Source organism: Aplidium turbinatum, chromosome 18, assembly GCF_918807975.1.
Source record: "Aplidium turbinatum chromosome 18, kaAplTurb1.1, whole genome shotgun sequence".
Taxonomy (NCBI): Eukaryota; Metazoa; Chordata; class Ascidiacea; order Aplousobranchia; family Polyclinidae; genus Aplidium; species Aplidium turbinatum.
The window spans coordinates 20,409,411-20,436,151 of record NC_137489.1 but is presented as its reverse complement, the minus strand read 5'-3'; the positions used below and the strand labels follow the sequence as shown (position 1 = coordinate 20,436,151).

At 39.5% G+C, this 26,741-nt stretch overlaps 1 protein-coding gene across 2 annotated transcripts in view; it reads left to right on the top strand.

Annotated features, from left to right (window-relative positions):
• Positions 1-26,741, top strand: part of LOC145787509 (RCC1 and BTB domain-containing protein 1-like) — a 54,200-nt gene that overhangs the window by 14,754 nt on the left and 12,705 nt on the right. For both annotated transcript variants that reach the window (XM_082599264.1, XM_082599266.1), the window contains exons 3-9: positions 2,830-3,026; positions 6,407-6,499; positions 11,604-11,744; positions 12,578-12,700; positions 25,443-25,526; positions 26,005-26,106; positions 26,281-26,432. In XM_082599264.1, coding sequence (XP_082455390.1) covers positions 2,830-3,026; positions 6,407-6,499; positions 11,604-11,744; positions 12,578-12,700; positions 25,443-25,526; positions 26,005-26,106; positions 26,281-26,432 — 892 coding nt within the window. The remainder of the gene's footprint in view (positions 1-2,829; positions 3,027-6,406; positions 6,500-11,603; positions 11,745-12,577; positions 12,701-25,442; positions 25,527-26,004; positions 26,107-26,280; positions 26,433-26,741) is intronic.

Here is a 26,741-nt window from a genome sequence, read left to right as displayed (position 1 = left end):
TAATGCAGACATTTTTAGCGCAGCAAGAAGAGAAATGATTTGGTGGAAAGCAAACAATACTATGTTTCCTGAGCTGAGCAAAATTGCAAATAAATTGCTTTCGTCACCACCATCGTCGATCGAAAGCGAACGAATTTTTAGCACAGGTGGCAATATTTTTACGCCTCAACGGAACAGACCTACTACAGCAACTGGAGAAAAGTCGATGTTATTGCATTTTAATTTACGTGCCTTTAATTTTGAATATTAAAAAGCGGAAATGTTCTTTGTAATTATTGTTTAATCGTTGTAAAATTCGTAGTCACTGAAAGTTGCTTAATGTTAATTTACTAAGCAGAGAGAAGTAACTTCCAAGTATAGGCCTATTACGCTTAATGCGTTCAACAAACAATCGTGTGATTGCGCAAACGTAATCAAACCAGCTACCCGGTAATCTTCACGTGTTTGCTAAGCAACAAGATTGGCTGCAACTCTGCATTCGAAAACAATACTAATTTCTTCACAAGATGTTTTTCTTTTTTCGCCTATTGATGCACTTTGAATGCAAGGCTGGTGTGTTACCTTTTTAAAGGTTTTTGTATATTCAATACCGCTGCGTTCATTTTCTTTTACACTCGAGTCTTTTTCTCTTCTTGTTTCTGGCACCTTCTTGAATTCTGCGAGAAAAATACTGCAAACCGCACAAGATATTATTTTGCACACTGCATTAAGCTACGTTTATTTTGCACTCTGTGAGCAATGGCGATTTTTCTCTTTTCACTGATTTCCGCAACAAATAAAACGCGTGTCTATCACCACTTTGTAGCGCGCAAGAAGCGAAGAACTACCATAAAAAATCACGCTCTAGAGCAGGCGACAAAGTGAACGCTTTTAGACATTTCAAAGGCAGCAACTTGTAACAAAATTGCAACCACTTGTAGAGCGCCAACTAAAAGCAGCTTTAATCATTTAACCAAAGAATCGGCATCGGAATCGGCAGATATTTAAGAATCGGAATCGGCATCGGCAAAAATTCTGTAATCGGCACATCCCTAGTGGCAATAACATGGAAATATACAATGGCAATAACAGTAACAACAGATTATCTAGGCAAGACATTCAATCTACTTGGGGCTCTTCTTCAATTTCTGAATCTGATGATAGGTCATAATCGGAATCTGATGACGGGACGATCACGGGGTCATAATCGGAATCCGATGTGTGTTTGTCTGGCCTTGTAAACACATAGGCAGTGTCGGGCCTTCTTGATGTCACAGATGAATCGTTTGCCAGCCATAGATGTACAGCATGGCAGGTTTGGGGTCGAAATCTTTTATTTCTGTTGCGATTACCCTTTTTCTTACGATTTAACACCGTCACGTGATGTTGTGATTGCTTTGTTCTTACGATTTAACACGTGATGTTGCGATTGCCTTTTTCTTACGGTTTAACATGCACGGATCACGTGTTTTGTTGTTTGAAGAGAAGCGCAAACGAGAACCACGCACTCTAAACGATCAAAGGACATAATACGATGATAATTTCGCACTGGACACTTGGACCAGTGCGAAACGATTCGTACTGGTCCGCGGGGAACTCACACTAGACATTGTCCAGAGGACCAGTGCTAAGATCGAACCCTGGTATCGGTACTGGTTTTGAGTGTAGGCAATAAAGCACTACTTGATCCATACATTAGGCGCACCGGCTTATAAGGCGCACAATCAATTTATAAGGAAAAAAAAAGGATTTAAATTGCGCCTTATGGTCCGTAAAATACGGGTATTTTAATTATTGAGAAAATTCAAATTCTAAAAATACCTAAGTTTCTGATGAACCAAAAAATGCTTGGTAGAACGATGAGCAATTTGCACAGCCAACTGAAGTACAAGAATTAATTCCAACAATTTTTTTTTATGAAAAACATTTACCATCAAATTTTTCTTGACAGGTCAGTATGGCGGCCATTAATGAAAGTTCAGGCGGCCATGGCCGGCAGCTATTTCAACGCCTGCATGTCAAAATGGTCATAACTCACAACTGCTTTTATATTTCCTCAATAGCCCATAGCCCAGGTAGCCGACCTTTCACTACATACAAATATTTTTATGGGTTTTGACCGGTTAAAACCAGGTTTAAACCGCTTAGTAGTCAAAACCAGTTTTGACCACTTAGAGATCAACCCTGGTCGGTATACAGGACATTGATAGATAATGTGGTGTGCAGTTTGAAAATCTGAGCCACACGCACAAGATGGTGAATCGGCGAGGCCCCACTGGAACATGTTGCTGCTGAAACGGCCCACTCCAGTCCGCAGGCGATTGAGCTTCACCCATTCCTTCCGGGGTAGTTCTGCTCCAGGTGAGGTGTTGGTATTGGGAAGGACTGTGAATTGGGTGTGAATCAGCTGGATGAGATAACGAAAAGCAAGGCGCAATAAGGAGTAGATGCTTACAATAATTTGACGTCTACTGGCGTTAAATCAATGCAAATAGGGTGATATTTCTATAAAAGATTCAATTCTCCCAGCTGGGCATATGTCTAAGCGCCGGCGAAGTAGGAAGTAACCCAAATAAAACATCCAGCAATAGTAAGATTGAATCAACATCTTAGTCTGATCTCTGATGTAGTCTAAGAAATTTTTTTTTTTGTAATTTTGTGGTCCTTACAAGCGTTCGTGAGGCTTTGGCATTTCTATTGCTGACGCTAATGCGCCATTCATGCATCTGCGTCGACAATCACCTCGGCAATTGGAGATTGCCGACGCTAATTTCGAAGACTGGATTATACTTCTTAGGGTTGATATAGGAAATTTCTGAAGCACTGATTTACATCACCCTTACTTACCAGATGGAGATATTTATAGTTGGGGTCACAACAGCTACATGCAGCTTGGAAATGGTGGAACGTCTCCAGGGTTGAAACCCACTTTGTTGTCAAGGACTATATGTCGCAAAATATCACAGATTGCCTGTGGGAGCCACCACTCAATGATGCTCACAGTGGAAGGAGAGGTCTTGGCATGGGGCTACAACAATTGTGGACAGGTGATGTAAAATTACTTGTAAGTCAGCGGTCGTCGTTTGTGTCATCATCATCATTTAATTCGGTTCTGTCCTCACCAGTGGGGATGGCCGATTCTTTCCTTACAGCGATTGTCTTCCCTTCTATTATCCATTGCATCTTCTTTCAGTCCAACTTTGTCCGCCTCATGTTTCACGTATTCTTTTCAACGTCCCTGCTTCTTCTTCCCATTTACCAATTATAGTGCATAGTCAGATTTATTTTCTAATTTTCATTTTATGTATATATATTGCAGATTTAAAGTAATTCCTGATGAGTAAATAACTACATAAGTATTATACGTGTCGAAAACAATTGAGTTTATTTTAATTATGGTATGTTTCTTTGTGTAATAAAACATGCTAAACCTGTTAAAGTTGCTTTGTTTTGTCTGTCTCTGGTACAACAAAGCAAACTCTCTACCAAAGCTTTATCATAACTACTGTAATCATTGAGTAATCACCAATGACATTTCTGAGTCACAGTAATTTTACTTTTGTATTTTTTGTATTTCGAAAAAGCAACTTTGAGTTGCCCATCTCTGCATAGAATCATCATCATCAAAATCATTGTCATTGTCATCGTCATCATTGTCAAATGTTTCCACACGTCATGCTCTTCCAGTGCTCTTTTTGCTTCTCCAATGCTTGACAAGTCAGCCCACTGTTTTTACATCACCTCCCCAAGTTGGTCTTCTGCTTCCTCTGCACCTCTTTCCTTCCACCATACTTTCAATAACCAATTGATGTAGCTGTTCTGCCGATCCTCTCAAAATATGTCCCGCGAATTTTATCTTTTGTTTTTCTAAATTGTTTGTTTATCTATTATGCACTCCAATTCTTTTTCTAATTGTATAATAATGTATGGTAAAGCGACAAATGCGCGTAACAGCTAAAAGTCCTCGAATGCGCGGAGGTGTAAATTATAATAAACAAACAAAAATATTTTTGGTTCCGACTGGTGAAATAAGTAGCACTAGCATCATTCTTGCAATGATACAAAATGTAACACCTTGTTTGTTTTTTTTCGTAAAAAATTTTCTCTTCAAATGTAACTAAATCTAACTACGTAATTTCACTCCAATAACTACTTTGCTGGTAGTCGAATTAACTTTGCTTGTGCTGCCTCGTCAGAAACCGTACGAACGCCATTTCTTCTTGTTTTGCAGTGAAGAGTAGATACTATCGTCATATCAAAAGTAACAAGCCAAATCTCATTGCTTTGTTTCGTTTTTTGCGAAAGCACGTGATCGAAGTCAAATCGCGTCAGATCTTCCTATGCGCGCCGGAGTAAGACACACGTGCATCATGTCGGAGGGTTGCCAGATTGGACTTTTTAAGGCCAGATTCCACAATTTTTTTTTTAGATTCTGTTGGCCTTAGAAATTATGCATTTGGCCTTTTTCTAGATTTTACTTTAAATTTAGGTTTGTTTTTAAATTTATATACTCTTTAAAATGCATAATAATCAATATTTCTCAATATTATAATATACTATTATTACTTCTTAAGGCCAATCTTGTTTATACTTGTTTAATACTCGTAATAGAGATGTGCTTAACTTTTATTTTTCTAGTAACTATTATTAACCGTTGCTTTGAAAATCTTAACTGCTACTTTTAGCTGTTACTTTATGACAGGTAAAGAAATTAAAGAACAACACCTAGAAAACAGAAAAAGGCTACAGTAAACCTCAGACAACTGAAAAGATAACGTGTGACTAAAACGAAAAGTCACAAGTCATGTATTATTTTCAATAAAAACAGATAAATATCAGTTTGGGTTTTTTTTGTATTAATTTGGTTTTAAGACCTTTTCATAATCTGGCAACCCTGATGTCGGTTACTTATGCTTGTAGGACATCTTCCAGGGACGGCAGAACGATTTTTGACTGGGGGCAGGGTTATAGAAATGGCACGTTTGTTGCTGAATGGCCAATTTTTTATTAAGTTTTAAGATATATATCTCGGTAATCGGCCTTACGTGAAAAGCCTCTACAAGTATGCGAAACCAGGGGCGGCGGAACAATTTTTGACTGGGGGCAGGGTTATAAAAAATGGCACTTTTGTTGCTGAAAGGCCAATTTTGTATTAAGTGTTAAGATAAGATATAGCAAAAAAAAGTAAAAGGGCACCATGGCCCCCCATCCACAGAAGAATTGAGGGCCATGAGGGCATCCTCTCCCACCTGCCCCCGCTTCCGGTGCCCCTGTGCGAAACTACCAGGAATAACCTATTAAGGCTTTGTCATCATTGCCCTCCCATCCACAGAAGAATTGAGGGCCAGGGGGTATCCGCCCCCGTCTGCCTCCTCCCCGCTTCTGGCGCCCCTGTGCGAAACTACCAGGAATAACGTATTAAGGCTTTGTCAACATTGCCCCACCCATCCACAGAAGAATTGGGGGCCAGGGTCTTCTTCCCCCCCTCTTAAACGCTGCCGCCCCCCCTGCCTAATCGCATCTGCCCCCGCCGGCCGTCAAAACACCCCTCCCCTTTCAAAATACCCAGCTACGCTACTGAATTTGATCATTGTCATTGGGGCCCGTAAAGCATGTTCCGCACAGGGCCTGAAATACCCTAAGACCGGCATTTCTAAGGTCACAGGAAGAGAGTTCCGACGTCCCTAAGCTCTGTGTGCCATTATTCATTCATTCGATTGTGCAATAGTTGATGTAAACCTATTTATTTTAGTGGTTTTCGCGCAATGAAATTCCACGTGCGCATTACCGTAATAAGCGTCGCGCATTAATATTTTTGAGTGAAAATGCGCGTAGTGAGTCTAATTACGTGCTTAAAAACGCGAACCAGAAGTGACGTAATTTTTTAGGAGTACATACCCCCAGATGTTAGGCTAGCTACAGGATAAAAATTACTTGAAATGTGCAAGAACTATTTAAGCTACATTAAAGTTTCTTCAAATTTCCGCGCATTTGTCGCTTTACCTAGTACTAATGACAATACAAAGGGGCTAATAAGGTACGTCAAGCCTCCAGAACTAACGCACTTAGCAGTACCAATGTACCATGTTTGGTTAATTGCGCCCACCGATGATATTAATGGGTTCATCCGCTTGCTGTCATTTCCAGACGCCATTAACATAGAGTTTTTTAACAGCTCACATTCATCCACTGCTTTACATAAGGTATCACCCTGCTATTGTGTCAGATCGTTCCCCAGGTAGGGAGGCTATCAGGTACTACACCTTGGCCAAGGGTGGCCTGAGAGCATACGACAGTTAAGAGGTAGCTCTCCTTTCCTTAATTCTGATAGCATACTTCAAGAAAAAATGCTCCATTAATTCGTTTCCTGGCTTGTGATGCAAACGTCTGAGCATGACTGGTTTGATTGATTATTTTGCATCCACAGATAGGTTCTGGTACCACGTCAAATCAAGGCTCACCTAGGAAGGTGTCTGCTTGTATAGGAAACAAGCGCATCACCCACATCAGTTGTGGCCAGGTTGGCAATTATTTAGTTTTGCTTTCCAATTTGAATTTACTATTTGTGTTTTTTAATTTCCGGTATGCTACTCTAGCAGCACTTTGGTAATTGTCATCAAACTACTTCAGATAAGTTTCCACTTAACAGCTAGTTCTAATAAATTGCTCTTCAAAGGTCTTGTAAAATGAAACATATGCAATATGCATGGTTTGTGAGCCAGTGACTTTATGAGTTTATTAGTATAAATTAATTTTGTATATATAAATATGGTATATAGATTAACTTTAACTGTAAGGATGTTGTTCTAATTTTGTTATCAGTTTGGAATAATGGCAAGTCGAATGAGCATGCCGTAACCTTTGATTAATTTTTTTGAAAGTTGAGGTTTTCCATTTTGGAACTATTTTAGAGGGCGCCCGTTTGAAAAGTCGAAGTCAGCAAATACTGGTCACCCCAAATTATATAGATCCCTGAAATAATGTGATGGTTCAACGTGAAGTTTTTTTGTCATAATGTAAACCTAAAAAACGTAAGTTTAATAAGTATTAAACGATTATGATGGGTCAAAATTGTGATGTTATAATTGGTTGGCAACGCTGGATTCGGGTGCGCCATTTCAAATACAAATATGTTTTAAACAGGTACTGTACTGAGATAATAATTTTATATTTGTGGAGTTTTTACACCATATACATCAGCCATGTCCAACCGAAATCTGACATTGGGCCAAATTTTATCATTTTTAGAAGGGCCGCTCAGTGAATCACAGTCAGCTGTTTTTTCCATTAAAGCTTCTGAGATCATTCAATTTATTTGTGATGTCTGACAAAAGTTAAATCAAAAGCCATTGATGATCTTCGAGTTCAGAAACATCACAATTTTTTTCTTTCATAAAAAATCTAATTTTGTCTTAAATTCCAGAACGTTTCTAACGATTTTCTACGACTTAATCAGCGAATTTTCGCATAGTAGAGCACGTCACTGTATTCAGATTCCAGTTCCTTAAGGCAGTGGTTCCCAACTCGTTTTAAGGCAACCCATTTAAAAATAAAATTCAGTTTGGTAAAATCTTGCGACCCAAGCAAATTGTCGTAGTATTTTAAAAGCCATACAAGATTGCGTTGCAAACAAACAGCACTACAGAAGCAGTATATAACTTTTTCCGAAAATAATATGTTTATCAAATCACTAATGAGATAGCTGTGCTGGCTTGCTGTCAGTGAGTTTTTGAAATCGAGGCGTTATTTTGCTTAGGCATAGCCGCATGTCGGTTTTAACTTCCACCCGGTTTCGCTCTTTAGTTTTTAGTACCGTACACACTTGGCGCTAAATCCAGTCTCACAAAGCCAAGTTGTTGCAAATGGAATCTGTTTTTGAATCACTAAATTTGAAACTGTGGGATACACTTTGTACATGGGAGCCTAAAAGTGGATGTTTGCAGAATCTTTGGGGTATTTGTCTTTAAAGGACGCAAAAAAAAAACGATTTGCTGCTTCTGTCGTTATATCCATAAACTGTTCTGCAACATAGATGGGAAGTTGAGGCAGATCTTTTCCAACAAATCGATCAATTATCCAATCATTTTGGCTATTAAGTGTTAGAGATTCTCCATAGTAGTGCACAAACTTTTTGGCAAACTGTTCCAGGTGTCCAATTATGGTTTGCTTAATATCAACTTTCTTGCCACAAATAGGCCTATATTGCGTTAGCTGAGGAAATATATCGTACTCATCTCTGGTGACATAAGGGCAGTTCCATGATAAGGACAACCAACCCATCAAAACATATTTTTTATCTGATAACAATAAAAATGGTTTCCCTGGAAAGCTTATTCTTTCTAGTTTTTAGAAAATAAAAATATTTGGCCCCCACCCAAAATGGTTGGAAGTTATGCCTCAGTAAGCGAACATCACTTCAAATGTCAAAAAAATCATGAAAAATACTCATATACTGAATTCTGAAGCTTCTGATTGATATTTCAAGAAACTTTGTTAATACCGCAGTTGTACAATCAGAAATGAGTGTAAGATTAATCTCTAAAAAAAATTTTTTTGAACAAGATGGAACGTTGGACTTATAGCATGTAGGACTTCGACCTGGGGGTCCTGTACGTCCGTCACAAATTTTTTCCTTTATTTTATTTAAAAAATTACCAGATGAATTAAAATTTTGAAACTTCATTTCTTCTTTTAGTTCCTACATACCAACTTACAACCCAAATGGTTTTCTAAAATTTTTTGTTTAACTGAGTAAAAATGCGTGACGGATGTACACCGTAATGGAATTTCCATCATGTACGTCCGTCACGTACGTCCATCACAGGTTTTTATACTGTTTAACTAACTTTAACTTAGTCATTTTGTGGTGCTTAATGCAGGGATCATGTTTATGTTGTCACTATTTCATGCTGTCACTGATTTAAAAAGTTATTATACCAGGTACGGTACCACAAATCTTAATTATTATTGGGCAGTTCCATCGTGACGGACGTACCATTCAGGGAGTTATGACAGTCCATAATTGTTGATAAAATAGAAATCTAGGCAATTCTACTACATAGCAAGAAAGGGTACCTACCACTATAAAATCACCCCAAAAATTATTTCCTTGCTGCTTCCTTTAAAATAGATACAGCTCGTTTATCATGCGTGACGGACGTATGCAGAGAAACAAGAAATAATAAGTATGATACCTTTCGTAAGATGCAAAATGCTCTGAATTGTACACAGGTAACTACAATTTTTTAACCTGATTAGTTTAATGAATGAATAAACTAACTCACAGAAGTTGTTGCACAAACTTATATATATACCTATTTGTTGTTATACCTTCCAACTATGGAGAATCTAATGAAGACATAAACGAAGCAGAAGAAAGTGTTTGCTATCAAAAAAGTGATTGGGTACTTGTTGAATATGATAGTGAATTTTACCCTTGTGAAGTTCAACAAGTAGTCGGCACAAACTACGAAATTTAAGTGATGCCCACAAGTGGCAGTGTGGCGATGGCCTCCACCTGAGGACAAAATTGTTTACACTGACGAAAAAGTTGCAAAGAAATTGAATCAACATGAGGTGATTGGATACCGTGGACAATTTAAATTTGAAGGAGTTTGAAGATAAGAGACGTTGACTAAACCGCAAACTATTATAGTTCTTTTGAAAATTGTTTAGTAGGATTCATTTTGTATCATTATTGTTTGGTTTTTTGCTTGTTTATGGTTGTTAAATTGTTAGTTTTTCTATGCACAACTGCACGTGATATGTTATTTAGCCTGTGCTTTAACTGGGACTCCGTCTGGGCTTCACTAATTTTTCTCAAAATGTGTTAAAGTTTTCTTACTGCAGTATTCAGTGTACTATGGAAGCACTGTGTTTTGTAGCATTGTAATCTTGTATGTGCATTTACATACGCTTGTTATGTGGATCTATTGTATACCGGTATTGGCTACCATCTGAATTTTAACACTCGTACAATGTACATCAGTCACAATAATTGGAAATTACTGCGCTGATAACAATTGAAATTCACTGCCAAAATTCAAATTAAGCTGTTTTCTATAACTATGTGTGTATGCCTGTACCGCACTACAGCAACAACACAAGTGATTCTACTGGGAATGAAAAATAAACCATTTATATAAAAATTAGTTCATTTTAATATTGGACGAAAGAGCTCAGTTTTCAACTATAATTGTAATTACTTGTATAGTCTCAATTAAAACATATTGGCAATTACAGCCCATCCATTAAGTTTAGAACTATGTATGCGATTTTTCACTTCTTTTGTGAGTTAGTTTATTCATTCATTAAACTAATCAAGTTAAAAAATTGCAGTTACCTGAGTACAATTCAGAGCGTTTCGTATCTTACGAAAGGTACTTATGATTTCTTGTTTCTCTGCATACGTCCGTCACGCATGATAAACGAGCTGTATCTATTTTACAGAAAGCAGCTAGGAAATAATTTTTGGGGTGATTTCATAGTGGTAGGTACCCTTTCATGCTATGTAGTAGAATTGCCCCGTCACGATGGAACTGCCCATAACTTTTCCAGAATATGAGTTTTTTGTAGTAAGCAGAAACTTTTGCGGCGCGATCAATTACCATAAAACCGTTGCCTTGCATAGATAAATTTACAGAATTCAGAGAGCCAAATATATCGGCAAGGTAAGCAAATTTTGCGTTGAAATCTTCTTGCAAAAACTTCTCGGCTAATCTCACAAGTTCTGTTGCCTCAGGAAGATGGCAATCTCCTCCCGCAAATTACAAACTCGCTTCAGGACACGATCTCGCGACAACCATCGCACTTCTATGTGCAGCAGCAATGCTTGACAATAATCAGAATCCATGTCAGTGCACAAAGACGAAAACAAACGCCGATTTAGTGGACTTGCTTTGATGAAGTTTACACTCTTCACAACATCATTCAACACTTCGTAGTTCGTGCCGCTTTTGAGACAGCTTTTTTGCAGCAAAGGCCTCTCTGTGGAATAAGCAATGAGTCCATACAACACTTGGGGCTTTGTCTTTGATGCGTTTTACCACATCAGACTATGTGTGGCCCAACGTGCGGAAAAATTTGTCATGGTTTGTCCTACATGGTGTTCGTGACATAATATAGTGCATGTTACAATGTATATCCCGTAATTTTGACAAGTTAATTTATGTTTGAGACTGAAATTTTGTTGGGTTTCGCCCTGTTGGGTTTACATTTAATAATAATATTAACAATAATAAAAACGAAAACTGTTAAAACTTCTTACAGTACGATCATGCTACAAAGCTTTCCGATGTCTCGACATGAAACGCTTCATGACTTGTGTTTATATTTTCCAGTTTTGTGATCGATCTCTCCACGTTTTAAAAAAATTTTTTTCGCCCAAGATACAATATGCCTGAAAAACAAGCGACCCAAAAAAATAATCAGGCGACCCATGTGTTGGAAACCACTGCCTGAAGGTACTCCCGAAATTGACAATGTTTGAGAGAGTGGTGCTTCATCGCGATAACAACTTCAAAACCGTCATTACATTGATTGATTGATCTTTTATCTACAAGACATGGTGGTTTTTTAGTGAAACTTCTTGTTAACATTTTCATCATATTGTGTCTTGACATCAGACAGCGTCGATGGCGGTGACAGAGAATGGAGAGGTGTATTCATGGGGATACAACGGGAATGGACAGTTAGGAGTTGGAAATAATGTGAATCAGACCAACCCATGCAGGATCGCTGCTCTTCAAGGGGTTGTCATTGTTCAAGTAATTTTTCCAGACTCTGTCTCATTTTAACCTTTGCTATTTTCTGATATAGTAGTGTCTTGACTAAAACTGCTTAGTGCTTAGGTAATTGTTTTGCTTGGTGACTGGGTGTAATGTTGGACTATAATCAATATTATTATTATCATTACCATTGAAATACAGGGTGTGCAGAAAGTCTTTGGACCAACTTATAAACAATTTATTAATAGAAAATAAATAAAATTTCATCGAAAAGGTATCACAATGAGAGTTTACAATACTAGGAATAAATTTCTTTATTTTAAAGTTTTCGACCGAGGCACGTAGCTACTGCTACCATGCTAGCTCGAAGCTGCTACCATGAGCAACATTTTACTCGCAATTTTTAAGTATTTTACCACCAATCAACTCTTCACGCATTAATAACATTTATGTAGCGTGGATGAATTTACATAAAAGATTGCATCATCAGCACCAGCTTTGTGACAGCCGTGATTAAGATGCCACTCACTTCTTGCTCTTTAGCAAGTTTTACCCAGTGAATTGTAATGTTTACTGCCCATCTCGCTGACTTGACTGAACTTATTATATGAGACTTTATGAATGGCGCTTTCTATTATTCAGCGATTGTCAATTGTTTGCATCAAACAAGGTTGTTCATATTCAAAACAAGAACAACCAAAAGTAGACAGTAGTATGAAAATTGCAAATTGCAACACTACAAATATTTCTAAAAGACAGTTTTGCCTGTTAAACCCATAAAACCGTTGAAGAAACGATCTCAAATTTTGCCATCGGTGGAATTTAGAATCTTTCTCAATCCTTCATATGACGTCACAAGTGTATTTTTGCAGGTGGCTTGTGGTTACGCTCATGCTCTTGCGCTCACAGATGACGGAACTGTGTTTGGATGGGGAGCGAATAGTTACGGACAACTGGGCTCCGGAAACAAGACAAACACTGCTACCCCCCTCCAGGTAACTTATGATCCTTCTACGACTTCTACTGACCATTTACAATATTTCTAGGTCGCTGATGGTGAAAATTCACTTAATTTTTTGAATTGGTTTTAGTTTTTTGAGATATTCGGCAATAAAAATGTATTTTTAAAATGGTTCCTCGAAAGCTTTTAATTAGCTTTTAATTTCCAGCATTGTTAAATCATCATGGTGTCATAATTGCGTTTGCTATTGTAAAAAGTTCAAAGCGAAAGCAAGGAATAAAATAAACTGTGATCAGGTAACGGAGGCATGAATGTTTATTGTTAAATGAAAAAGGTTGGGAATCAGCACATTACAAACAAAAATAGCGTGAAATTGCGTGAAAATTATTTTGTCATGAATGCAGCTTTGTATTGAAAAGATACTGAAATTAACGCTTGTACAAATATATGCAAAGAAATTTATATAACCGTTGAATCAAATACTTGTTTTCTACATTAACAGCAAGCCAAAATTTCATACTCATCTTGTCTGGTGATTGGCCATGTATTGCCATGCCATGTAAACTTGCAACGTGCCTTAGCCTACATGGTAGCAGCTATTCCACTGTGATGTTGTATTGAGGAACTAAAAAGCTTTTTAACATTGTTGTAACCGTTATTTGGTTTTATTAAACTTAAAACTCGAATCTGCAAAATAAATAATTATTCTATAACACAACTCAAGTTAACAGCAGACCAGCTAAATCAACACCCTTCACTTCAACTTGCACAAACTAAAACTGCGAACAGAAATACAATTTCACCACCAGTGAACAGTGAATCAACACGTCGGCTTTTGGCACTAGCTTTAGGCATCAGAGTACTTGTTCAATTACAGCTCATTCTCCCCCATATAAAATTGAACGACACCAAAAGTTGAAAAAAAACAAAGAGAACAATTGGAACTTAAAATTGCAATAGAAGGTACACCGTTATTACAACATCTAATGTTTACATGTGCCATAGTATGAAGTTGAACACAAATTTTATCAAACGTAAGGCACAGCACCGTAGTAATCGACAGGTTTGCGTCTCCGTTCAGAGCGGCGCAGCTTTGGAGTGATAACGCTATTCTCATTAGTTTCGCTTGGTCCATCATCAGGCTGCATCGTTTCTGAAGACGACGGCTCGGAAGTGTTACTTTCTCGAGGTACGATGGACAAGAATTCTGGAGTAGTAGTAGCATCAGGTTCGGCGAAAGATTCGTTTTCAGAATTACACGCCGGATTTACAACAGCGTCGTCGGCAGACCTGTTGCATGGTGAGAGATCTCTAATAGACGCGGTGGTTTCATTTCCATTGCTTAAACGAACGTGAACATAACCTGGGTTTGCTTCAAGCAGTTCCATTTCGTCCACTAAAGAATCACTCTTATTACGCACGTGTCTTTTGACGTAAATTGGACCTGGTTTAAGCCACGACGGAATAGTAGTTCCGTTGACCGAGCGTCGAGCATGCTGGAAGAGTCGTTGATGAGGTGTGCTGTTGATCGACGTGCATAATAATGAACGGATTGAATGCAGGGCATTGGTCAAAACGTCTTCCCAATGGGAAGGTGGCAACTGACGAGATTTTAACGCACATTGGACCGCCTTCCATATAATTCCATTGCATCTTTCACACTGTCCATTTCCTCTAGGATTGTAGCTGGTCGTTCGACTGGCAGCTACACCTTGAGAGTGCAGCCAAGATTTTAATTCTTGTGATTGAAAGGAAGACCAGCGATCGGAGTGAATATATGAACACATTCCAAAAGTAGCAAACAGTTCCGTTAAACACTTGATTACTGTTGTTAGCGTCATGTCGGCACATGGGAAAGCAAATGGAAATCGGGAATATTCATCGACGATGGTCAAAATATATTTATTTTTCGTTGCGTTGGGAAGAGGTCCTTTAAAATCCAAGCGGAGTCTTTCGAAAACTTGGGTAGCCTTTATTAATTGAGATTGGTGCGATCTGACAAAGCGTGGTTTGACTTCAGCACATACGGAGCACTTGGAAACCATGTCTCGTATTTCTGCTACGGAATAAGGAAGATTCTTGTTTCGCACGAAGTGAGTCATTCTAGTAATGCCGGGATGACACAGAGCAACATGAAGCTCACGCAAATTGTCTTTACTAATTGCACCACAGAATGCACGTGTAAGTGCATCGGGACCTACATTTTCTTTCCCTGGTCTGTGTAAGACCGTGTAACTAAATTGAGAGAGTTCAATTCGCCGTCTAGTTATCTTTTCGTTTTTTTATTTTACTTGCGTGTTTGACGTCGAACATATACGATACGCTCTTTTGGTCTGTGATTAATGTGAAGTGACGTCCGATTAATAGGTGTCTCCATTTGCGCAAAGCCTCCACGATAGCATATGCCTCCTTCTTCACAGCAGAATGACGCTGTTCACCCGTCGACAAGGTTCGTGAGTGAAAGGCAACTGGGCGTCCATCTTGATTAAGAGTCGCAGCAATAGCAAAATTGGAAGCGTCAGTTTCCACGGTCAAGAGTAGGGAGTTGTCGATACGATGCAATGAAGCTGTAGCTAGCACTGACTTGATTTCTTGAATGGCTTGATTGGCGCTATCTGGCAGAGGCAATGAAGCTTTGATAAGCGGATGTATTCTGTCCGAATAGTTAGGAATCCAGCGTGCATAATAGGCAAATAGTCCAACCAGGCGCTGGAGCTCTTTGTGCGTTTGGGCTAGTGGTAAATCGAGAAGTGGTTGCAGTCTGTCTGGATCTGGTTTGATTGACTGATGTTCGATTTGATATCCTAATAAAAAACCTTTGATTGATAGTGCTGTGTCTTCTTCTCGTTTATAGTTAAGTTGGCTTTCGACGCGGCTTTAAAAAATTCTTCCAAGTTCCGATCGTGATCAGCTTGGTTCTTCCCAGCAATCGTAATGTCATCGAGGTAAGGAAAGCAGCCCTTTAAATTGTTGCTTTTGATGAACCAGTCAATGACTCGTTGAAATTCGGGAACGGCGTTGGTTAAACCGAACGGCAACAGTCGCCATTGATACAAGCCAGAGCCCGCCTGGAAAGCGGTGTATTCTTTATCCTTCGGATCAAGTTCGATCTGGTGGTAAGCGGACTTTAGGTCGACAGTGGTAAATACTTTATTTTTAGAAAGTTCGGTCACAATGTCTTCGATTAGTGGTAATGGATATGCATCAAGCTGAGTGAAACGGTTAATAGTTCTGCTGTAATCCATGACCATGCGCCTTTTCCCTGATTGCTCGTTTTTGACAACCAAAACCTGAGCCCTCCACGGAGAATTGCTGGGTGCAATCATGCCGCCTTGTAGCAAGCGTTGTGTTTCTTCATGAATATAATCTCTGTCTTGTTTGGAGTATCGTGTGGCCTTATCAGCAATAGGATGGCAATCGTGTTAAATGGTCGAAGGGCTTAGGGTGAAGCGAATTCATTTTTGGTAAGGCGTTAAGAGTCAGCACAGGACGATGTCCATTGAATTTAAATACAACGCTTTCGTGTTCTTTAAAGATTTTCTCTCCGATTATTGCATCTGTGGCCAAATTGTCTAAAATGTTGAAGGAAACATTCGAATATTCATTTTTGTTGACGATCAAGGTAGCAAAGCATTGCCCTAAGATTGGCAAACGAAAAGATGTTTCGGCTAAAATTACTTCGCCCAATGTTTGATGAATTTTTAAGGAATGTTGATCGACAAATCTTTTGGTAACGTAGCAATCTGATGACCCCCTGTCCATCAATGATTTTGCAGTAAAACCGTCAATTAAAACATCACAAAAAACGTTGTTATTGTTTTGCGTTGCTGAAAGATTAGCTGTAGCTTGTACTGATGTAGGGATTTTAACTATCTTAAGTCCCCGAGCGTAGGGTTTGGCTGTCTAATTTGTCGTAAATTTTGTTAATAAAAAGAAAATAAAAAGGATAATTTAAAAGAATATTGAGAGACTCTAAGTCTCTAATTAAAAGGATAATTTAGGCTTCTGTCTAGTCTAGGGGTATGATTTTGGCTACCTACAAAAAAGCAAACAAACTAAATGGAATTAAACATTTTTATTAAATCAAAGTTACAAATTCGGGAAATTGAAAAATATGTCTGACTAATTTAATTTATTGCAACCGGTGTCAGAATAGCGACATTCTCCAGGCGTGAATTTAACATTTTAGTTCTGCCGTTGTTCAGTCTGTTCGCTTTGCAAGTCTGTCTCTGAATGTCTTTCATTTTTCAATTCCCCGCTTATTTCGTAACGTAGTGCCTTTTTATCAGTAATACCCTATCCTGAGAATTATGAACCGAACCCAGTTACACAATTATATCGCTTCAGAAATACGATTGTGGTGAGCTAATTCTGTGAGAGTGGCATTTCTGGGAAAGCGTGGCCTAGATTCCGTGAGAACAGAATTTAGGTTTTGAATTTGCAGCGTTGAACTGCAGTTTGCAATTCTGATAAGTTTCGGTTAAATCAGTGGTTCTTAACCTTTTTTCCCCAGCGCCCCTTTTCAGAGATTTCCATAGTCTGGCGCCCACCATAATATAAAGGCTGTAGCCTACTAATGACATTTTCTTCCAAGACTATAAGGCTAGCCTACAGCCAGTAGTAATTAGTTATTAGTTAGTAAGAAAAAACTAGTTTAAGCCGATGTTAGTTTTAATACTAAAAAATCAGCACAGATGTGCCTTAAGGCTCTTAACTTAAAAGTCTTAAGGCACATCTCTGCTGATTTTTTAGTAGTTAGTAAGAGTTACACTAATAACCATTATTGACTGACTATTATTATGACCAGTCCTTATGGTTTGCTTGCACTGCCTGCCCGCTGTCCCTGCCAAAACCTGACCACAAAATGCCATTTACTTACTACAAGGAAAGGGAAACAATGCCCATTATCAACAACAAAGGCCATGCACAACACCATCCGACGTCCACGCTTGTCGGATGGTGTTGTGCATTGTGCTGTATAGGCCAACATAGAATGCTCTGAGAGAGAATCACTACTTCCCTTGTTAAACACAATCTCTATACTGTATATAGCTCCTCATCCTCGGTGGATTCTCGTACCCCCAGCAGAACTACTAAAGCAAATTTGCAGTGAGGAAAATATCGTTACACCTTCTGAATGTAGCGCCCCCTATAACGCCCCCTGAATATTTACGCCCCTCTAAAAGTTAACAGCGCCCACTAGGGGGCGGTAGCGCCCAGGTTAAGAACCACTGGGTTAAATGTTAAAATATAAATTTGTTAGTTAAAAACATGGTACATGTTACACACTTCCCTCCTTACGGCAAAAATAACAGGTAATTCACATCACAATAAGCGGTTATACAAGATGCAAACTATGTACAAGTGTGTGGTTATAAGATACTTTACAACAAAATTAACAATTGTAGGCTAACAATTAGTAGGGGAAGATGCATGACCCCCCTCCTTACGTGGGATGAGGAGATTAATCGCACACATAAGCAAGTAGATAGGTTAACACATACTGTTGTTGAATTATACTGTAGCAGGGGTAACACTCGTTTATCATGAGAGATAAGGCGATGTCATAGTTCCCTGGAAGCCCTTTGGCTTAGGACGATATACACAAATTGCAGTTTCAGGGGTAACACTCGTTTATCATAAGAGATAAGGCGATGTCGTATGTTCCCTGGAAGCCCTTTGACTTAGGACGATCAGAATGGCCCGTTTCGGCGAGTCCGATTCGGCGAGTCCAATTCGGCGAGTCCGATTCGACTAGTCCGATTCGGCGAGTTCCCTATTCGGCGAGAGCCCTTTTCGGCGAGTGCCCTATTCGGCGAGTTTTTGAAATTTTTAAAAGGAAATTAACAAATTATCGGGTACCGTAGCCTACTTGCAATTGCCGTTTTTACATCGTTTTAACGTCGCTAAACGTTGAAATCGTGCAGAAAGGAATAAAAATAAAATGTTTGAACTATTAAATTAAAATTCGTCATGTCAGTTCAGTTATTTTTATTTCTGACCATCATATCAAAAACAATACACGTCAACATAGCAAAGGTAGAAGCGACAATTCACGTCAACATAGCAAAGGTGTAGAAAAAGGTAGAAGCGACAAAACGCGAACGTTAAAACGTGCTTGTGACCGAAGTAAGTTATTGAGTTGAAAGAAATTTGGCAAGGTTGCATCACCTTCAGAAAAATTTAAGATATGAAGGAAAAATAAAACAAAAAAAATGTTACAAAAAAAATAATGTTTATGTCTATAAGTTAGTACTTTTGAATCTAGTTAAAATCATAGGCGCCTAACTATTTTTTTGGCCGTCGGGGCGAAAGCGTGTTTCATCAGCAGCAACGTAAATTCAGCGAAATGTCACGCAGATGGATGACGTAATTATGTCGTCACACTAGGATTGCTTTTATTGCCACACTCGGAGTTATCGCTAAGTTCGACCTACCGTTAATTATTATAAACAAAGCTCGACCAAAACACATGCTATGCGTCTGCGTTGGCTAGCGGTTGATGGACTGCGACTCTTTAAGCTAAGCGCAACATAAAGTTTAGCAACAAACTAGATTTATTAGCATGAAACAAGAGACGAAAAGGTTTACTAAAAGGTATACTGTAAATGGAATGAAAATACTAACTTGATCATATGCTTGAAAATATACCTGTTGAAAGCAAAATCATTCATGTTTACATCAATTCAACAGCACGTCACCTTTAATAACTTTAAAAGTTGCTGACATCCGTAAACAGCCCTTGAAAAATAGTTACAGAGAGACGTTTGATTAAGTTTTCGACTTGACATTGCTCCCTTTTCACTACAATATCGCAACTTAAGGCTGACCAGCTTTCAAGTTTCAATTCGCTGTAATACGCCCGTTTTTGTGTTGCAGATGAAACAAAAAATGCGCATATTCCCCGCCTTTGATCGGGTTTGTATGGCAACGGACGTGTGTGCGCCATGCAGTTTGCGCGAGTCCGCTGTTGTGTTGATTATGCCGCTTGTGCGACTGTGGGCAGTGCGGTTTGTACCAGCCCTTGTTACGTTGGTTAGTGGTAACCTCGGGCCGAGACTTCAAGTTAATTTTCACAGCAACCGATTCACTGCCGCGACAATTCTCTGCATAGGTTTCGACTTTCGAAAGCGACAGCGAGGCTGTTTGCAAGCGCATTAAGTGAAACGCACGCTGCGTCAACGTAGCAAATTATGCTGTTTTGGGGTGCATTCAACATCTGATGACATTGAATCGACGCAAAATGGTAGATTTTTGCTATGTGGCAGGCAGCAAAATCAGTCATTTTTACATTGATTCAACATCTGCAGACGTTAAATCAACGTAAAAATGACAGATTTTTTTGTCTGGGGTGGGATTGTAGCATCGCTACTCGTTCTAGTGATGATTTACTGCCAAGCTGTTGCGGTTTGCATTTAAAAATGTTTTCCTGCTGCCGATCGCTAGTTCATCTATTGTTTTATGTATCAATGCCGCATAAAAAGTTGCTCCCACGCAGAAACATGCGTGGGGGCCTGGCCCCCACGGCTTAGGCGCCTATGGTTAAAATGATTAGTTTGGATCAACAAATGTGTGACCTACACTCCTACAGCTTAGATTGAAAGGAAATTATCGGGTAGGCTACCGTAGCCTAGTTATCCCAATCAGCAAAAATTTGTTCCAAGAACCCAGTTAGCTTAACAGTTCATTTTTACATTGTAGTAACAGACTGAAAAGGCTAACCAAGTGTGTGGCATATCGTTTTAACGTTGAAATCGTGTAGAAAAGGGTGCTTTTACTGACTAGGGTACGTTGACACTGAGAAACATTCACAGAAGCCCTACGATACGTTGCATTTTTAAGATAATGTATTCAGACGTTGAATCAATGTACAAATGAAACGTTATGCTAAATGGGTTCTTGGAACAAATCGTAGGGCTTCTGTGAATGTTTCTCAGTTTCAAACGTTCGCGTTAACGTTCGCGTTTTGTCGCTTCTACCTTTGCTATGTTGACGTGTATTGTTTTTCATATGATGGTCAGAAATAAAAACAACTGAACTGACATGACGAATTTTAATTTAATAGTTCAAACATTTTCTTTTTATTCCTTTCTGCACGATTTCAACGTTTAGCGACGTTAAAACGATGTAAAAACGGCAATTATAATTAGGCTACGGTACCCGATAATTTCCTTTCAAAAATTTCAAAAACTCGCCGAATAGGGCACTCGCCGAAAAGGGCTCTCGCCGAATAGGGAACTCGCCGAATCGGACTAGTCGAATCGGACTCGCCGAATAGTAGCAGACCCTAGGACGATATACACAAATTGCGGTTTCAGGGGTAACACTCGATTATCATAAGAGATAAGGCGATGTCGTAATTCCCTGGGGTCCTTTTGGCTTAGGACGATATAGGCCTACAATAATAATGCATGGCTGTAATACAGTAATTACGGTTGCAGGGGAAACAATCGTTTATCATAAGAGATAAGGCAATGTCTTAAGTTCCCTGGGAGCCATTTTGGCTTATTTAGGCAAGACAGTAGTGGCTTAACTATAATGGGTTGGGTACAGTTTTACCTCTTGTCCAGGAGGGATGCAGTTTCACCCCATGCTCAGGAGGAACTATGAGTTGGGTAGGCTACAGTTTTACCTCTTGTCCAGGAGGGATACAGTTTCACCTCATGCTCAGGAGGATGGTGAATTGGGTATGCTACAGTTTTACCTCTTGTCCAGGAGGGATGCAGTTTCACCTCATGCTCAGGAGGAACTATGTTACGGCAGTTGCAACGTTGCTGCATCATTCTTGAGTAAGCATTACAAATAGTTTTAAAATAAAATACACAAATATCATAGGCTATATAGGCAGGTGAGTGTCTTTGATTGTTCATGCCCCACGTCCGGGGAGATAAGGCTTGACACTCATAGAAGCAACCATAATAATAATAAAATAGCGGTGAGCTACGCGTGCGCGAAGGTTGTACTAGCTAGACAAAGATGGCGTTTATGAGAGTAATGTCTTTGAGGACCAGATATGCTATTGAGTTCAAGCAATGTTGAGTTCGAGACTATGACAGCAGTGCTGATGAGCAGTTCAGTTTATGACTGTTGACGTATGATGAGCACGACATGGGAGTGGCCAGCTTGTAAGGTCGCAAGCTGTAAAGCAGATGTCTTGAGCAGCTGGATGCTGGATAGACTGTGCAACTGTGGTGCACGTCGGTGTGTCGCAAGCAGCAGTGCTTCTTGTGTGAAGAAGGCTTGAGTGCGTAGCAATGCAACTACTGTGCACGGTATCACAGTTTTGCGAAGGACATGGGGCTGACCATGTTGAAAGATAACGATGCAGCTTCGGTGCATGTAGGCGGCGATGAGGTTAGCCGAGTTGATGTCATTGAGTAAAGGCATCTCACATGGAGGTAAGTTGATGAGAGTCACCGTGTGGTGAGGGGTGCATCTGAAAAAAGCGATACAGTGAGCTTCGGATAGTGTTCAATTTGGTGCGCTGTGATTGTTTATATTTAGAACGAACAGAACGTTGTTGACAGACTCTCTAAAAATGTCCGATTTTGGAACAGTAGTGACAAACTGAATCTCTTGCTGGGCATTCCCTTCTGGGGTGGCGAGCTTCTCCGCAGAAATAACACAGTTGCTTAGCATAAGCTGCCTGAAGAAGCTCTGGTTCGGTGCACTGCGGTTCTTGCTGACTGGAAAGTCGTTCCTGTCTGTTTGGCCACGCACATGCACCGCTGGACGCCATGGAACTGGTTGATGTTTGATAGGCCTCAGCATTTTCTATTGCGAGCTCCTGAGCACGAGCTTGCTCATATCTTGAAAATCCAGACTTCTGTTTTCTAACAATCGTTGGCGTATCCCACTCGAAGACAGACCGGCAATGAACGCATCTCTCAATAGTCCGCGAATATGCTCCTCGGCGGTCACAGCGTTACATTCACATTCTTTACTAAAATGTTCCAGGCGCAAAACGAAATTGTCTATTGTTTCACCAGGTTGCTGTCGACATGTGCGCAAGCGATGACGTGCAGCTACGATATTCTTAGGCTTTACATAGAGACCCTTCAGGATAGTCATGGCCGATTCATAGTCTCTAGCACTTGCTATACTTTTATAAATCTTTGGGGACACCATGTTGATTAAAACTTTCAAATTGTCTGGGTTCAAATTTGCTGCAGCCAAAGCTTCTAAATAGTGATTGAACGTCTCAAGCCAATGTTTGAATTCGTCGACTGCTGACGGAGCACTTGGCTCAGTTTCCAAACGCTCAGGTTTCAAGACCTTGTTCATGTTTAAATTATAAGTTTAATAAATTGTTGTAACCATTATTTGGTTTTATTAAGCTTAAACCTCGAATCTGCATTAATCATTCTATAACACAAGTCACAACTCAAGTTAACAGCAGACCAGCTAAATCAACACCCTGTTGTAAAATATGTTGTAAAATTACGTTTAGTTTACATGTACCTACGTTCTGGTTTCTTTGCTTGGAGCGCTTTACGTTGATTGTTTTCTCAGTTCGCGTTCCCACCTCACTCAGTCTAGTTTTCATAAGAGCTTTACTTGCAATGTTCGGTTATAAGGACGTTTTGTTACTTTAAGTTCTGATTGTGTGAAACAGATCTACTTTGTTCGCTTTATATTTATGGTTTGTGTTTTGCAGGTGTACTTCGTTTCTTAGTTTTTTAAAACTCAATAAATGGATGTTACACACCCTTCACTCCAACTTGTACAAACTAAAACTGCGAACAGAAATACAATTTCACTAACAGTGAACAGTGAATCAACACGTCGGCTTCTGGCACTAGCTTTAGGCATCAGAGCACTTGTTCAATTACAGCTCAAACAGTTTTTTATCAAACCGTTTCAGAGTTGCGAAGCAAGTGCAATTTTATCATGCAATAAATTCCTATGCCTTTCCCTCTTCAGATCAAATCGAAGAAATCTCAGCTTTTCCAAAAATCTGTCTCTCAGCAGAGTTTGTAGAAATATTGCACATTCCCATGACTTCCCTCATAAACTCTTTTGGAAAGTTACGGTCTACTGGACTTCACCATAAAGATCGACAGAGACGGCACAATCCACCACGAGTTCTACCAGAAAAAAGCAAAGACAAAACTACTCCCACACTTCGACTCGGCCCTACCCATAAGCATTAAGAAGACCATGCTCTTAAATGAAATGCAGAGAAGAAAAATTTTCTTCAGTCTTCACCCAACAGAGCAATACCACACCTGACGGAATTCGAGAAGCCGATCGAGGACAATGGATGCCCCAAGGACTTTCTTAAACAACACAGACGACGACACCAGTAAAACAGACAAACCCCCCAGACACCGTACAACTCCATACATTTTGAATTTCCTCTTATGAGCGACGACGCGGACCGTAAAGTAAAGAAAGTTTTCAAAGACCTGGCTATGCCAGTCCGCCTCTTACGACGCTCACGAGTCCTCCGAAACGCCCTTCAAAAACCACAAAAATCCGAACCTTGCCGGCTACAAGACTGCCCACTACGGAACGAAGACATGTGTTCCACCAAGAACTGTGTCTACAAGATCATCTGCAAGGAAGGGAAGAACTACGTCACCTAATCTATTAATCAATTAATTCAACAAAATTTCACAGCAATAACACTTAACAACACAGAAACTCAACAGACAGCAGCGTCAAGCCAAACAAAATAACCGCATAAAACAACGACTCACTGACTTCAACACCATTTGTCATAGGGAACTTGTGTTTCGAAAGCTAGTGCAATTCGCTATTACCACAGCAAACTCGCAGCATCAGGTCGTTAATATCTACATTGTGGAGTAACCAATCGTTATGCCGCTAAAAGCGAAACTCAATCAATTGCATGTAGTTATGTATTCCTCATCTTGTATCCTCAGATTTACTTCGCATCGCATTTTGAGTGTTACTAGGCGAGTAAACGTTAAATAACTGTTTGTTTCCTTGTAATCAACTTGATTGGTTCTAATAAAGGGAGTTTGTATAACTCGAAAGCATGCCTGGGGGGATTACTTCCAATTATGTGTATGTAATTAATGACACCATGTTTCGTCTATGGGTACTCGCAACTTCGAAAAATGATTTTGCTGTATCTCAAAAACTAGAGCCGATTCGAAAATAACACGTGCATTTTCGAAATCAAGGGCCTCGAAATACCCTAAAAAGACTCTCACACCCGTTTCTTAAACAAAATCTTTCTTTAGTTGGCCAGTGTTATCTTTTTGATATCAGTAAGTTTTCTTGTGCGTGTCATCATAAGATTGCAAGGTTGCAGTCGCGGAAGATTGGTGCAAATAAACGTTTACAAAGTGTGGTCACTTTCACGCAAGGACACATGCCATGCATGCAACCGCATCAATGCTGTTGCATCGTAATCGTTGCACGGAATACATTGTTTCAGTAAACCGGCGCGACATGTTTTATCGCATACGCAACAAAATCAAGTGTACCCTCGATAAAACATGTGAGTGTTCTTTTGGGATCGTTATTTTATTCTTAAAAAATAAATGTAGATGTTTAGATGTAAAAGTACTGTATATTATTCCAGAAGAGGAATCTTGTGATGTCGAAAACATTCGAAATTTGTTTCTATGTAGTTTTCTTTTTTGACTTGTGTAAATATTATTGTAATAAACTTAAATATGTTAAACTTGATATTGATATTGTAAGAGATTATATGTTTCCAGCGTATTAAAGGAGGACTAAAAATCGTTTTCAACACCTCTCGCATCGCTCCAGCTTAGTTCAATGACGTGTCTGTTCAACAGGTAGCCAATCACATCGGGCGGGTGGTTACCATAGCAACCACGCACTATTCTCACTCGTCGGCTGCCCAGACCCAAACAGGGAAGGTTTGTTCGTTGATTTTTTTCTATTGCTTTGCGCTTTGAAGGCAACCAGAAGCGTGTTTGTTGGTGCTCCCCACGTCGTCCAATTGTAGACGTTGACCGCCGCGAGGTTTCCATAACGGAAAAGTCACGTTTTTTTATTTAATTACTCTGATGCTATTGTTAAACTTCGAGGTTTCTATGTAAATTTTAAATATTTTCGGAGATAATTTGAAATTCTATTACATTTTTACATGTTTTAAGGGGATGTGTTCTGCGTCTGTGTTTGATCGACAGTTTATAGCGTGCCAAAACAGCAACAGCTAGCTGAATTGTCTTATTCTGCTGTCTCAATTGTACTGCAACTGCCACTGTGCTAGTAAATTGTACTGCAAGCTCTCCCATCTGAGTCAAAACAAAATGGTTTTCATGAGTTACAAGAGTTGTTTGTTTCATTCTGTTTTATGTTTTGATCAGTTTGTAAGAATCGTTTATTCTTCAGATATGGATGTGGGGCCAGCTGCGTCAACAATCCACTCCCGATCCGAAGCTGACGCAATTTTCTAACCTCAATTCTGTGTTCGCCCACTTTAGCTCCCCACCAGTGAGTGAAGATTATTTGCGTTTACTGAATGTTATCAGATGTCATTTCAATGCAGAATTGTCATCCTCTCACTGCAGAACCAATCAGGATGGCACTGACTGAAATCGAGCTAGAGTCCTTGCTATCCTCGCACGGTAGGTCAACGCTACTGGATAATTGCAACGTATATCGCAGGTCAGCTGGAGGCCAATGGTCGTGTGCAGTGATGTGGAACCATCTGTGCATCAGTGCGTGTCATCAGCATTTAATGATGAATCCACAGCCGACCTGAAGATTTCAGCTGACGGAAAGATTATCCATGCCCACAAAGCTCTCCTCAAAATCAGGTGACATGTATTCGGTGCATATATTTTCATCTGTAGCTTGGTTATCTTCAGTGCGATTTTTGAAGATAGTTAAGTCGAATTTGCAAACAAAAATGTTTTCTTTGTTTTCTTCCATGTTTTATTCTAAAAATTGTATTCCTTGTATTCCAAGCTTTCTTCAAGTCTATTTCTTTTTGCTTTCAACATCTACAAGGTAAGTGCATCATCCTTAGCCATCTGACATTCTATTCGTCACAACACTCTTTGTGTCAATCAGTAGGCCCGTGGGCCTGGTGGATTCTCTCACCAGATTGCCTTGTCGGCTTCTTA